This window comes from Varanus komodoensis, unplaced genomic scaffold (genome assembly GCF_004798865.1).
Source record: "Varanus komodoensis strain SLA01 unplaced genomic scaffold, ASM479886v1 scaffold1, whole genome shotgun sequence".
NCBI lineage: Eukaryota > Metazoa > Chordata > Lepidosauria > Squamata > Varanidae > Varanus > Varanus komodoensis.
The window spans coordinates 119317922-119332623 of record NW_025335268.1 but is presented as its reverse complement, the minus strand read 5'-3'; the positions used below and the strand labels follow the sequence as shown (position 1 = coordinate 119332623).

At 44.5% G+C, this 14702-nt stretch overlaps 1 protein-coding gene across 3 annotated transcripts in view; it reads left to right on the top strand.

Annotated features, from left to right (window-relative positions):
• Positions 1–14702, top strand: part of PTPRF (protein tyrosine phosphatase receptor type F) — a 607591-nt gene that overhangs the window by 581472 nt on the left and 11417 nt on the right. For all 3 annotated transcript variants that reach the window (XM_044442788.1, XM_044442787.1, XM_044442786.1), the window contains 3 exons: positions 6251–6374; positions 8467–8642; positions 14307–14426. In XM_044442788.1, coding sequence (XP_044298723.1) covers positions 6251–6374; positions 8467–8642; positions 14307–14426 — 420 coding nt within the window. The remainder of the gene's footprint in view (positions 1–6250; positions 6375–8466; positions 8643–14306; positions 14427–14702) is intronic.

The window sequence follows — 14702 nt, the reverse complement described above, 5'->3', positions numbered from 1 at the left end:
ATTTCTTAAAGGACTGCAGAATCTCCATCCATCTGTTCGGCTGGTTATGCCGACATGGAGCCTCTCGGTTGTCCTCCAGGCGCTTACAAAACCACCGTTCAAGCCCTTAGCCACTGTCGATATGCATCTCGTTTTGTGGAAAACGGCCTTCCTTGTTGCTGTTACTTCAGCTCGTAGAGCCAGTGAGCTTTGTGCTCTTCGAATTGATCCACCTTACTTAAACTTCCATAAGGAAAAGGTGGTCCTGAGGATGGATCCAACTTTTTTGCCTAAAGTTGCCACACTGTTTCACCTGAACCAAGAAATTGTGCTACCTGCTTTCTTTCCATCACCATCAAACCCGATTGAGAGGGCCTTGCATACCTTGGATGTTCGATGATGCTTAGCCTTTTATAGATTGTGCACGGAATCTCTTCAACACTCCAATAGGCTTTTTGTAAAGTATTCTGAGCGGGACCAAAGATCACCTGTTTCATCTCAGAGGCTGTCGAAATGGATTGTTCAAACCATTTCGTTGGCGTACCAACTTTCAAAGATGGACTTACCTGTTGTTCCAAGGGGCCATTCCACTAGAGCAGAGTTGGCTTCCTCCGCGTTTGCTACAGGTGTCCCAATCCAGGATGTCTGTAAGGCAGCAACTTGGGCTACGCCTTGTACTTTCGCGAAGCACTATCACCTTGACGTGCGTGCCAGAAGACTGTTCCTTCGGGAGAGCTGTTCTTTCTGCCATTCTTCAATAGCAACACCACCCACCACTGTTTCTGGTAAGCTTGCTATTCACCCATATGTGTGATGCACAGAGGCCACAACGAAGAAAAGCAGGTTGCTTACCTGTAACTGACGTTCTTCGAGTGGCCATCTGTGCATTCACACAACCCACCCGCCGGCCCCGCTCAGTGTCGGTGAGTGGTTTCATCATCGGTTCCGTATAATACTGTTTCGGTACCTCATATTTTTATGACATCGGTACCGGAAGGGGATGTGACAGTACCTGATAGGTTGTTATGCCATCTTCCTCCGTGAGGTGGCGAATGTTCAGTCTCCAAAGACTGGAGAAAATGGCGGACACTCCACTCTATATATACTACCAAGGGGGGAGGGGAGCGGAGTTTTCCCACCAAAACCGTTAGCTTTCAATCTTTCCAGGCATGCGCAGGCACAGCTCCCATATGTGTGAATGCACAGATGGCCACTCAAAGAACATCAGTTACAGGTAAGCAACCTGCTTATTCCCATGATGGCAGTCTCTGTTGCTGGATTCACCTTATCCTCATCCACACCCATCTTCATCATAGAGCAGGAAAGAATAATCCAGGATTTCTGGCCCTCAGCAGTTCTATACTGCTGCCATGCAATCTGCCTGTCTTGACTCCCAGAATGCCCTGCACTCAGCTTTCTGTCTCCGAGAAGCCATTCATTGAGGAAGCCCTGCAGATTCTGCTTAGTAACCTCCTACTGGGACAGTAAGTTCATTGCTGCCTCTTGAATGATCATGAAATACTATCACATGCTTCTGTGCATCTGAGTGGTCTTTCCCAGTTGTTCACTTCCAACCATCTGCCACAGCATTAGGGCCCATCAGGAGCTCTAGCAAGGTTCAGTGATATAGTCCCATGATGACAGACAGAGCCAGAAAATAGTCCTGTAGGCTGTACTGCACCAGATCTCTCTCCTCCTGTTCTTCTAAAAGAATTTCCCACTTCCAGAGTTTCCTTACTCCCTGCTTCACCATTTGATGGGAGAATAAGACCAGTGGGGTTTTCTTAGTTCTTTCCCAGAGAATTATCTGCCCCTTCCAGAGCTCAACTCAAGTATGTCAGGCTGTGGGCAGTAACAACACTCTCCACCCTGCAACTCCAACAGTCTTTCTGCCCATGCTACTCTCCTCTCTGCTGTGGTGAGCAGGAATCAACTCGCAACCCACAATAGACAAGGGAAGAGGGGATCGGAGGAGGAGAAGCCAGGCATGTAGCTGCAGCTTTCTCATTGTTCCTTCTGTCAGGTTTGGGTGAGCTCCTGTGGCAGCTTGACTGTCTTCAGTTGCTGCAGGTACCAACTCCTGCTCCTTCTTCAGTCTCCCCTTCCTGCATCTGTGAGACCCATCATGACCATGTACATGCTCCTAGAACCAGGATTGCTTCCTGTAGTGCAGCTTATCATAGAAACTTTAGGTTTTTTTTCTTTCCAGTGTCAGAAGTGATGCTACAATTTGACACATTGCCAGTGGTTGATTCATAAGTTGTTATTTCCTCATTTAAACAACAGTGTCGGTCATAAATGTTGCAATTCTGTCACCTTGGTCTGAGTGTTCATAGGCTTGTTCGTCTTGCATTAGAGTAAGGTCTCATTTCAGAGCTCAGGAAAGCATCCATGAGCCAAAGCACAGGATCAACAAGGTTAGCATCATACAGCCTGCACAACATTCAGTGTTGTTAAAAGGCTGCCAACTTTTTTCTGGCAGGATTCCAGTTCTTTCAACAAAATAGTGTAAAGTTCTCTGATTACTGGATGTGAGGATAAGCCTCAGCTTCTGTATTTCTGCTGACCATTCAGTTATTTAAGGCACAGGAACCCTTGTAGAGAAAAAGTTAATAGCATATAAATGGGCATGGTTTCCCATTCCATGCCACCAACCACCACCCTTTCCCCGCACACATGCGTATAAACCTGGTACTGCCCTCAGTTAGGTAGTGTCTGTTTGTGGTTGGTCTGCAAGAGTAGGAATAAATTTATGTAGCCCACTGAGGCCCCTGGACAAGGAAAAGGAGGTAGGAGGGGTGTGTGATGTACTTTTCCCTTAGTATGGCTCATCCAGAGGTCTATGTGTAATGGATTGCAGCTGCATTCTGAGCACTCTCCCTTCCCTGTCTTATTTACTCATTTGCTCGTCATTAAGTGAGAAACAGGTGCACATTAATTCATCATTGAGGTTTAAATTAAATCATTTCACTTCTAAATGAGTCACTCATTTGCAGCCGTATTTAATTAGCACCTCTTCACAACCAGGTGGATTCTTTCTTCTGCCTTTCTCACCTGTTTGCCCTCTTAAGGGGTTGTTAGTGATAGAACAGTGGAGGATTTTGTACCTTCTCACTCCAGAGGGAGAGAGAGACAATTGCTTTAGTGGCAGTGGCGAGGTGTGCTGCCCTTGTCTTTTTCATCCAAGACATTGCAGCTTGCTCAGTGTGAGCCTGAGCACTTTTGACCCTACCTGTCCACCTTTGAACAAAACCTGTGGGAGTGTAGTTTTCCACTGTACATAGCCATTCTAGTGATACAAGTGCTCATATAAAAGAAAGTAGCCATTTTCCTAATTGTTTACAAAAGTGGCTTTTTCCATCTAGAACAGCTTGACTTTGGCTTATGGTGCATTATCAGCCATTCATTCATGAACAGATAAGGTTCTAACCTGATCAAATGAGGATCTGGCATAGAATATATTGTTTTATTTATCAAAATACTACTAAACTGACTTTCCTAATGTCACTCTTGGGAGGAGCTTCATATTCTGTGTGTTTTGAGCTGAGAATTACCTGCTTTCTATTAGAGATTTATTGCAAAAAGAAAAAGATTTACTGAGAACCCTGATGGAACTCCCCTGTTCTGGGAAAAACAAGAATTGTCTAGTTGTAAGGTGGACAATTCCAAGCAGCAGTGAACCAGAGAGACTTGGTGCTTGCTGACAGAGGCTCCCAGCACTGCCAATCATTGCTTTTCTGCTGTAAGCCAAAACCAGAATTCCCACAGCCCAGCCATAGTTCTTTAGGGTCCTTTGCTGTGTGTGCACCCTTATAGAATCATAGAGTGGTAGAATGGAAAGGGCCAGGAAGGGCATCAGGTCCAGCCCACCTGCTCAATGCCGGACTTCAAGATGAAGCATCAGGTCCAGCCACACAGCAGGTGTTGGGAGTGAGGAAGGCAGTTGCTCTTGGCTTGCATTCTTAAGGCCTGCCAACTGGGATTTGGAAGAGGAGGAGGAGCTGGAGGGGGCCTCAGAATGTGAGCCAATTCCAAATGTTCAGATGAGAGAAGCTTATCTCAAGGCCAGACTCCCCAGGTGTAGGCAGCCTCTGAGAATGGAGGGGCTTGAACAGGGGAGCTTCTCAGAGACAGACAAGACAGTTATAACTCTTGTCCTATGACGCGATGTCAGTGGAGGAGGGTGGCCCAGTTAGAGAATCAGCATACAGAGAAGAGGCATGGTCATTTCCAGAAGACCCCTCCTGAAAGGATGGGCCCCAAACATACTCATAAGAAGAGTTCCTAAGAAGTAAATACTAGATTGTGTTCAACAAACCATGCTGTGCATGCTCAGAGATCCATTCTGGGTGTTTGTGCTTCTGGAAAATCCTTTGGTCAATAAGAACATTTTGCAAGAAAGGTCTGTTGCTTTGAATGTGCAAAGGGAGGAACCCTAGCTCGTAGCAGTGGGCATATTATCACAACTAGACAGTATTGTCCCTTCTCTGATCCCTCATGGTTGTCACTCACCCATTTTCCTCTTTTGAAGTGTGTGCTTTGCTATGTATTTAGCACATGGTGTGTCTTTTAAAGTGCCTACAGCACAGGGCAAGTGAGTTTCAGATTTCTGGGTAAACATGATTACAATAAGGCTGTAACTGCATGTGTGTGTGTTTCTGTTCAGTTTCTCAATATGACTAGGAAACTGCAGGTTTTTGTTATACCCTTAAACCCTTTTCCTTCTCCGGACATGTGAAGGCACTCCTTTGATGCAAAGAGAATGTGTTTCAGCATAGTGAAATTTCAAATAATAAATAAATAAATTCTGCCCTAGTAAGATATTTGTAGCCTTACAGCTAGATCCTACTCAAAAGTAAGTACTGCTGTATTCAGTGGGATCTCTTACTGCTTTTCTTCCTAAAAGAAGTCTTGAGGGAACGGAAAATACTTTTTCGGTGCACAAAATGGATATGTAACCTGAAATATATGACAGTACAATAGAAAAGGGAAGGACACTGCTGAAAGGTCATCTACTTTTTGCAGGGGTATTTCTTCCTACTTTGCCTCACTTTTCCTATCTCAGTGTGCTAAAAAATTGTATTGCTAAAAAATAAAATTGCATTGCATAATGTCTTGTGTTCAGAAACAGTGGCTAATGGAACAGTGGCTGTTGTCAGTGCCCTCCAGAAAATTCCATGAATGAGGTCGGGCAGAATAAAAGTCTCATCTGGAAGCATCCCTTGCGTCCATCTAGAAGATCTACTTAGTATGATGAGAGCTCCAGTCATGAGCAACAGAGAGCTGTGCTTTGTCTGCTCCTGCCACTTTGCACTGTGCTGCCTGCTTATTACTCTGATAATAGAAGATTATAGGGTTCCTGCTGGAAACGTCTATTTACATCCTGCATTTCCCAAACCACCTATTAGTGATGCTGTGATGTCATATCCTCCCTGCTGAGGCTGTGAAAACGCCTTTTGTGCACTGCATTGCTTTCTACCATTGAACCTAACATGAAGATGCTCTGTTTTGCCAAAAGGGCTGATGCAATACCTTGAACTTGGTCATCATTCCTTCCAATGACCCAGCCCTGTCTGCTGGTTTTGTTGAGGGTAATGTCAGCCTGTTGCTCCTTAAATTGTAGCTCAGGGGTAGATCATCTACTTTGCATGCAGAAGGTCCCTAGTTCAATCTCAGCCATCCCTACATGTGGCAGGAAAAAGTGTTAGCAGTACTGAACTTGATGGACCAGTGGTCTGTCTCAGTACAGCTTTCTGTGTCCATACAACAAGGCATCAACTCCATGTGGGTGCTTCTGTTCTAAAGGTTGCTTTGAAATATATTTGGGGCATTTTGCCCTTTCAGGGCTTTCAGCTGTGCACAGATTTCCCAATACACTGCACTTCTACGTATACAAGACCATTGTTACCAGCATGTTTTTGACTTTCAGACATGGGAGAGAGTTCACATAGTGGAAAAACTAAATACTGTTCTGATTGCAAGTGGCCAATTAATAAGTTTATTTTCTATAAGCAGGATGATGATGATGATTTTGGTCTGCTCAGATTGAATGTGGGCAAATAAATCTTCAAATAAATCATGTGATGCAATCTGCTGATTTCTAATATGAAACTTTCACATTTTTCTTGGTATATTGTTTTACATTCTAGGAGTGACTGCTGTTAATTTCAGGATTGGGAGGGTGACTGGTAGCCAAAAGCTTGTTAACATGCCAAAGACTGACTGAAAGCACTGTATTTTAGCATTCTATTTCCTCTCTTTTCCTCTTTAGTCTATTGATCCTGGACAGCAGTTCACCTGGGAGAACTCCAACCTAGAAGTGAACAAACCAAAGAACCGCTATGCAAATGTAATTGCCTATGACCACTCTCGTGTCATTCTGATCTCCATTGATGGTGAGTCTATTAGCCCTGCACCACATATGAGCAGTTGAAGCCCCATGCTATACAACAGGGGTGGCCAGACTAGCTCAGTATGATTATGTTTCAGTATGAGACCTGAAAAGTGGGCATCCGTGGGCAGTGACAGTGGATGGTGAGTGGCAAGCAGGCGCCTGCAGGTTGGGATGGCGGGCAGGCATCTGCAGCAGTGGGCAACAAGCCAAAAAATAAACTCAAAGAGCAGCATGAGGCTTGCAAGCCAGTTTGGCCACCACTGCTATATGATGTAATCTCTTCTGGCTCTGGGTTCAAAAGTTAGAGAGCAGTGCATTTTGATAATCAATTGAAATGACTGGGTAGGGGAAGGGTCTAGGACTCAAATCACCCATCATTTTAAGACTGAAACATTCTCAGACTTTCTAGGATGGCTTGCAATTATCCAAACACTCTGGGAACTGGTCAGTAATCAGAAGTCATGCAATCCCTATCTTTAAGTAGCCATATCTCCTCTTGGCTACTTTTGCCGTAGCTTTTGCAGGAAGGTGATGGCTGGTACCACTTTGGTCTTGCTCCTCATCCTGCCTTGCTATCTAATGCCAGAAACAAACAAAGGCTGGGTTTGGGCAACAGAGTAATGCTCACGAGTTGAGTGTGGGTTGTTGCTGAAACATGGGTTATCATATTGTTAGAATTCAGCTGCACTAACCATCATGGGTTGTTAACCATAGAACAACCCATGAAAAGAAACCATAGCTTGTTGCTGAGTAGTGAACTGAGGGCTGTTCACCATTGTTTGTTCTCTCAGCTGGTTTCAGACAACACAATAACATACATTTCAACAACAGTCCATGGCTCAGCAATAATCCTCATTCAACCCTTGAATGTGAGTTATTGTGTTCTCTGAGCCCAATCATAATAGCTTCTCCAAAGGCTGTTTGAAAGATGAATTGTTGTCTGTTCTTTCCATGGTGTATCTATCCAGTTTGCACATCTATTAAATAGGATTTGCAGGGGGTGGGTGAATGATTTTCAAACCTGCTGAAGCTGTTTATCAGTGACAGTATGACAGAAGAAAAGTATGTGCATAAACCAGAAAGCAATGCCCTCTCAAACTATTCCTAATCCTCTTAAAAACTGGCCTGTCTCTGGACAGTGTTAATTCATGGGCATCTGAGCCATAGGTTGCTCACTGTATGAGTTTCAGCATGGTGCCTGCTGTACATTATCCTGTCAATGGAAAAGGTGCATCTTTGAGATAATGGGACCCTATGTTGCCTCCTCCACTACCTTGAATTTAGAACAGCTAAGCAGGGATGCCATGGCTAGAACATTTTGGAGGGCTCTTCATAAGGTCACTGTTGCCTCTTACAGCCACAGCTATGAGTCAGCAGCAAGAATTCAGCCCCTCTTGTGTCCACAACTAATACATTTTACCATTCATGATATTTGTCCATGTCTGGTCTCCAACATGGCTACCACTTGTGCACTGTAGCTGTCCTTAGACTCATTTTTTTCACTGACTGGGTGGGAAAAGCAGGGATTTTATGATCTCTGGGTTGACCTTTGACCTGCAAATTTGGGCATTTAGGTCTATGTTGAGCTTGCCATGTAATACCTAGTGTGTTGTAGTTGGAGGAGACAAACACCGGAACGAAGGGAAAGACATGGCTCATTATGGGCAGCAAGCACCTTAGTATTAGTATATACACACTGTGACTAATGGCCTTATATTTGTAACCCAGTGTGTAACTTTGACTCCAAAATGCATGTGCTGTTGTTGTTGTTATTCATTTGATTTCTATATTGCACCACAGCCAAAGCTCTCTGGGCAGTTTACAACAGTCCATAAAAACGGCACTAGGAAGACACAAGCAGCCTAATCTCCTGATTATGCTGGTTGCTGAGCAGTATCCAGAGTATCTGACTGGGGCTGCTTGTGTTCTGTGGAATAATATAATGTCCCCCTTGTACACTGTAAAATGTCAGTTAAAATGGGCCCCTCGTCACTTCCACCCAGCCAGTTACATCATGCTATTCTAGATGGAGTGTCTGCACTGTCCCAACATGGCCCAACCGCCTGAAGCCTCCTGCTTTCTCTGATATTCAGGGGTCCCTGGAAGTGACTATATCAATGCAAATTACATCGATGGCTACCGCAAGCAGAATGCCTACATTGCTACACAGGGGCCTCTGCCAGAAACACTCAGCGACTTCTGGAGGATGGTGTGGGAACAGCGCACAGCCACGATCGTCATGATGACCCGGCTGGAGGAGAAGTCTCGGGTATGAATGAATGGAGCCTCTGCTGCTGTCCATGTTGAATCCAGATGTACAGCTTGTTATGGTACTGGGGCAGGGAAGGAGTCTGAAAAACAGGCCTCTGAGGAAATTAAAGCTGCTCAGGCAAAGGTGGGAATGATGTACTGATGCCAGCCTGCCCATCATTCCTGTCCTCCCCACTCAGCCAATTCTAGAAATCCTAATCTGAACACTAGATCAGGCACCATTTGCCTACATGGGTGAAGTGATTCAGGGACAATAGTAATCTACTTGTTTTGTAGACTGCTGAAGTTTTTGCTTCATCACTGAGTCATGGTGGGAATCTTGCCCCATAAAACTACATACAAAAGATAAAATCTCGGCATGATTCTCTGTGGAAAATGGTGGCTTGACAGGCAGGGCTTTAAGCTAAAGATGTCCAAAGGCATTTAAAGAAGCGGAGTGAGATTATAAAAGGGATGGCAAGCCAAGCCTTTTGACATGGTCAGTTCCTATGCATTTGGGAGAGACATGCCAACAGTATTATCTGTAAGTGAAGAAATGGAAGGGGCATCCTCACACAAAGGCCAGATGTATGCAGATGTGTCTTGCATCACACTGAAGGGTGAGCCCTCTTGCCATGGCGACAGTCCCTGTCCCCATGGGTGCACTTCCAAGGTATGTGCAGAGCTTTAGGGAGGATTCTACAAAGGGCCACTAAGCTGAAGATGCCTGTGCCTAGGAACACCCGTAAGACATGGGACCAGTCTGGGGAATCTTGGGCAGCGGGCTTTCCAGAAAGCAGCATCTCTTAGAATGAGCATTTGTGCTTACAGAATATTTTATGTTTCCATGCCAACCACAGGGCAGAGAAATGTGCACTTGTACAGTGGTGCACTCATCTCTTTAGTCAAATAGACGTGAATCAAGAGACGTGAAATGGGGACTTTGCAGGGAAAAGAAAGTAGCTGGATGAAGGGAGAGATTGTGTGGAGTGAGAGAAAATTCAGTGAACTATCCTTCTCGGCTTTGCTGAGCTAATACTGTAAGCAGAACACCACCCCTCATATTATCAGAGGACTACTAAGCTGAGCTGTAAAAAGTACGTAGGGACTAGCCTGTGCCCAGGGAGACAAAGAATCACCCAGAAATTCTTACAATAATAGCTTGTCAGTACTGGTGGATGGTGAAAGCACACCTAAGAAATGTATCAACCCCTGCTCCATATGCATTCAAGTAGTTGTGCCGAAGGAGCCTTATTCATCATGGGAATATGCAGTGTTTGCTGAGCCTATACTAGTGCTCAATAAAGAATTGACATGCTGTCGATTCCACTGTTCAATATGCCTCACACTTACCAACCAGAGGTCACCAAAGCGTTTATAAACTAGGAATAAAAATGAAAATCCTTTGGCCTTCTGAATGTCATGGCTAGTGGCCATTTATTATTTTATTCGTCATATATTTTATCGAACCTGATTTTAAATCAGTTTGTGCTAATGGCATCACAACATGCTGTAGCAAAGTGTTCCTTCCATTAAATTAATCATGAATTGTGAAAAAGCAGGTTTTTGTTTGAGTTAAATACAGACCTTTTATTTTTAAGTGGATGGCCTCAAGATTTCTGACAGTTGTTCTTAGCCATTCTTCCTACAATATTCATGATCACATATCAAATTCCTTCCTGATAATCCCTTTTTCTATGCGAAATATTCCCCATTATTTAAGCCTTTTCCCCAAAAGATGGTCCAGTTAGATTTTTCACTCACTCTCTTCTGCAGTTCCACATGTCCTTTTTTTGAGGTGGGGCAATCAGAATATTTGGTCACTCCTACTTGTGATGCGTGCATCCGTGTGCACTGCACACAGGCTCAAGCACACACTGGGCAGGAGGACAGGAAGGCTGTGGCAATAGTTCTGCTCGAAGGAGGGAATAAGTTGGTTGTGAAGGTGTTTGTTAATTTAAAGCTAAGAAACCATCTACTTGTGTAAGTAGTAGCCGATCGATACTTCAGACGTATCAAAGTAGTAGCAGCTTCATGTGGCAAGCAGGTTTGGGTGTGGAATTATTCCCTACATGGCTCCAGCAATTTAAGCATTCTGGGACAACGCCTATCTTTCAAACTTTGCATTGTGAATGGCTAAAAAAATGCAAGGATGGAGGAGGGGTGTTTGCCAAATGGATCTGCCTCCATATAGTCACATTTAAGTGGTTACCGCAGCTAGCTTTGTACATATTAATTCGGCCTTAGAAGTCCAGAAGAGGCCTTACAGATTTAAAATAGTGTTTGCAGATGAGGTGAAAGAGAAATTACCCCTTTTTCAGTGTCAGAATAAATGAATATCCAAAGTCCAGTTTGCTTTGCTTTGCTTTGGGGCCATCCAGCAATCAGAAGATGCTCCACAGAGTGTGTTTCTTCAAGATAACATGTTCTGTAAAGCCCTTTGGGCACCTGTTTCTGTCTCCTGCCTCACTGCTGTTGAGATACACATTATCTCCTGGTAGCACACTTCCCATCCTTCCCTCTCTAATTACTTCCTAGGAGACGGGGATGCAGTGGTACCCTCAAGGCGGCATACTTCAGTGAACTAGCCTGCCGTCCAGCCAGCCAAGCATAGTCGGGTGGGGAGACAGATGCACTTACCTACTTGTTCCTCTGCACTGAGCCGAGTTCATATTATGCTTCTTTAGAGCTCTGTCTTTGCTAAGAGTTACAAATACAATACACTTCTTGGAGATGCAGACACTCACACCCAGGCAAGCACAGTCTCCTAAAGAATTACAACTGCTGCAGAGTGACTCAGGCAAAGAGATACTTGAGAAGCAGGAGAAAAAGCCTGATCTAAAGGCAGATCCTGTACTTTGGTATTCTTGAGTGCCAGGGTGCACTTTTAACATCACTTCCACCTTTTCATGTTCTTATCTCCAAGCACAAGGATCTTTTGAAAACTGCTTCAAATATATACTAGCAAATGGAAGCCCCTTTCTGAGCCCCACCAATGCTATGCATGGGCATTGATGCCTTGAACTTTGACATCTCTGATTTGGGGGACCTCATTGTTTGAAAAGGTTTCCAAATCTTATCAAGGAGGAGCAATTGGCAGGAAAAATCTGCTAAGTGCTTTTGTTTTTATAGCTTATAGATCCTGCCAGCTTGGTAGCATGCATCATCTTCACCTTTCATGTTTGTATACTACATAAAAGCTGCAAATAGCAGATCCGTTTACTGCCTCCAAAGTGTTTGCAGTTGGCAGCAAAATTAGCAATTCACACAATCTGTCCTGAGTCTCCAGGGCCCTGTGCGTGTGAGGGGAAATAGCCCAGGCTGACTGGATTCCATCATTTTCAAGAAGAAACTTCCCTTGCAGTCTAACAGTTTCTGTGCCACGTAATACAAATGCCCTTGAGCCAAATTATATTGAAGACCTTGCATTTCTAGTTTTGCAGGCTATGGGTCAGATGGGGTCCGTCACAGTGATGCTCTAAAGCAGCTCTTCTCCCTTTGTAGCACTTGTATGAAAGGGAAGCCTTTTTATTCCCCCAGAAGAGGGAATAAAAGTTGAGGAAGCCACTGGGCACAGCCAGCATAAAATGAATTTCCAGGTTGCAAGTGTGTTCCTGACATTAATGAAAAGTGAGCAATGCCAGAAGAAAGAGTCTCTTATCTGGTTTAGTGCCATCATGTATCAGCTTCAGTATAAAATTTACAGAGCTTGAAAATGGGGCATAAACATTATGGGTAAATTTGGCAGAAAATGTGAGTGACTCTTATCTGGTCATGAATAAATAATTTTCAATTACCAGCTAGGGCTCTGCTATTAAACCCTGGGATAGATTACTTCAAAGTTTGTTTTGTGTTTGTAAATACATAGCAATGCAGTTTCTCCAGTATTGGGCAGAAAAGGGAGAATCTGTTGAACCTAAGCAGGCCTCCATTGTTGCCTTCCTGGTGTTACATTATTTGCCGTATGCGAGGGAGCCAACCTTTCTTGTTAAAGGCAGGGGAACCAGGATTACAGCTAGCCACAGCTCCTCTGCAGTCTTCCCCATCTGCACAGGCAAGTTGTGTCCAACTAAACACAAACACAGAAAAGGGCTATGCCTTGGAATAAGCAGCTTTTGTACAACAAAAGAAGTTACACGGCAGTGGAACTACTCTAAGCTCTAGGGTGCACTTTTATCTCTTATCCAGAAATGCATACAAAGCCCACCCAGTAAAACAGTTTTCAGTTAAAAGGCAGAACAACATTGATTTCTAATTAGGGTGTTGTTCCTCATCTCCACACTCCCTGTAAGCACACACAGCTAATAATTAAGCTCACTATATTTCCTGACGGGTCCAGATGATCTAATTCATTCTTTATTGTAGAGGGTAAGAAAGAAACTTACTGTAGGCTTAGGTGGCAAGAGGGAAAGGCACAACAGAAAGAAGAGGGCAAGGGATGATTTGTGAGAGAAGCAGCAGCAGAGACAAATGGAATTTTTTTGGAAAACACTGAAAGATGATCGTAGTAGATGAGTTGCGAGAAGGAGGGAGGGAAAATTTTGCTACTTTCCTCTGCCTTGGAATAAAGGAGCAGGGCCCAGTCAAAAAGCAGTGTGGATCTAGGAAAACCTTTGAGCGCTAGTACCTCTCTGTTGAAGCAGAAAGGGATTTAGTGGCAACTGACTGGACTATCTCTAGTGCAGTTATGAACTGGAGGAACATGCCTTATTTTTGCTCTTTGGCTTTGAACCTGACAAAGAGCTATTGCAGGAAGGCAGCTGTAAAACAGAAGAAAATAGGCATCATAAACTGACACATGGCGCCTTTCAAAAGCAGGACAGCCCTAATTCAGCAGCAAAAAGCATTCTCAGCTTTTCTAGTGAACGAGCTTCATGCTTCTCCCAGCACTCACACACACATGCATGACAGAGTGGTCTTAGCTCTGCATTTCTTCAGGGCCTGCTTTGCCAATCCAGCCTTAAAGCAGCTTCTTATCAAGAGCCTCTGGGAGATTTCTGAATGTGCCTTGGAGACAGGGAGACTCCCCCCCTTTGCTGCTGTGGCTCAGCCTGGGTAGCTCTTCTCTTCCTTGGCTTCCATTATTACAAACCAGCTGGCAATCAGTCTCCTGCCAGGAATCTGCAGTTTCATGCCCACGCACAGGGTCTCACCTCCACCCTAATCTGCTGATCCCTGAAGAAGGCGATGGCAGTGACCCCCAGGGCAGGAACTCTAGCGGATTCCCAAACAGAGGATTATAGAGTATAGCCCAGCTTCCCACATCCACCAGTGAGGGGGAGGAGAGATAAGTATGCTTGTCTACAGACACCAATCTTCCCAAAGAGTAGGGAAAGGACAGAAAATTACAGGGAAAGAAATTGCTTTTGAATTGACTATTTCTCTCAGTTTCTCTCCCTTTTCCCATTAGCATCCTCCTTGCTGCTTCTTCCTATTTTTGAGCAACAAAAGTCTTGTCTTTCCTTGCATTCTGCCTGGCCATCCAGTTGTAGAAGGAGGCCCAAAAATATCCACATGTCATGTATGTCCTGAACAAATGTTTTGCTTTTCAACACTATATATTCAAGTCTGTCCATTTCTATCTACATTAGTGCAGGTGAAACATGAAAATTAGGGATTCGGCTCTGAAGCATCTTAGGGACATCCCAGCCACTGACTCATTCTTTCTGGTGTTGCATCATAGGTAAAGTGTGACCAGTACTGGCCAGGCCGTGGTACGGAGACCTATGGATTGATCCAGGTGACACTGCTTGACACAGTTGAACTTGCAACATACACCGTCCGGACATTTGCACTCAACAAGGTACAAGAATGGGGGAGTGTGAGCAGCCAAGGTCTTGGTAGAAAATCCAAAGCCTGTTGGCGAAGAGATGCATGTGCCCAGGGCACCTTTGGGAGGTGGGAACACTTGGAGATGTATCAGCTCTTTTGCAGATGCTTGGGGGAAGAGAAGCCATTATCCAGATTAGGCTGAGTACAGTGGGAGGTCCAACTGTACTCACTCACTGACCGCACAGTCCCCCTGTCTCTGCCCATTTCCAGCCTCATTCCTTCAGTCTTGGGCTAAGCACAGTAACTG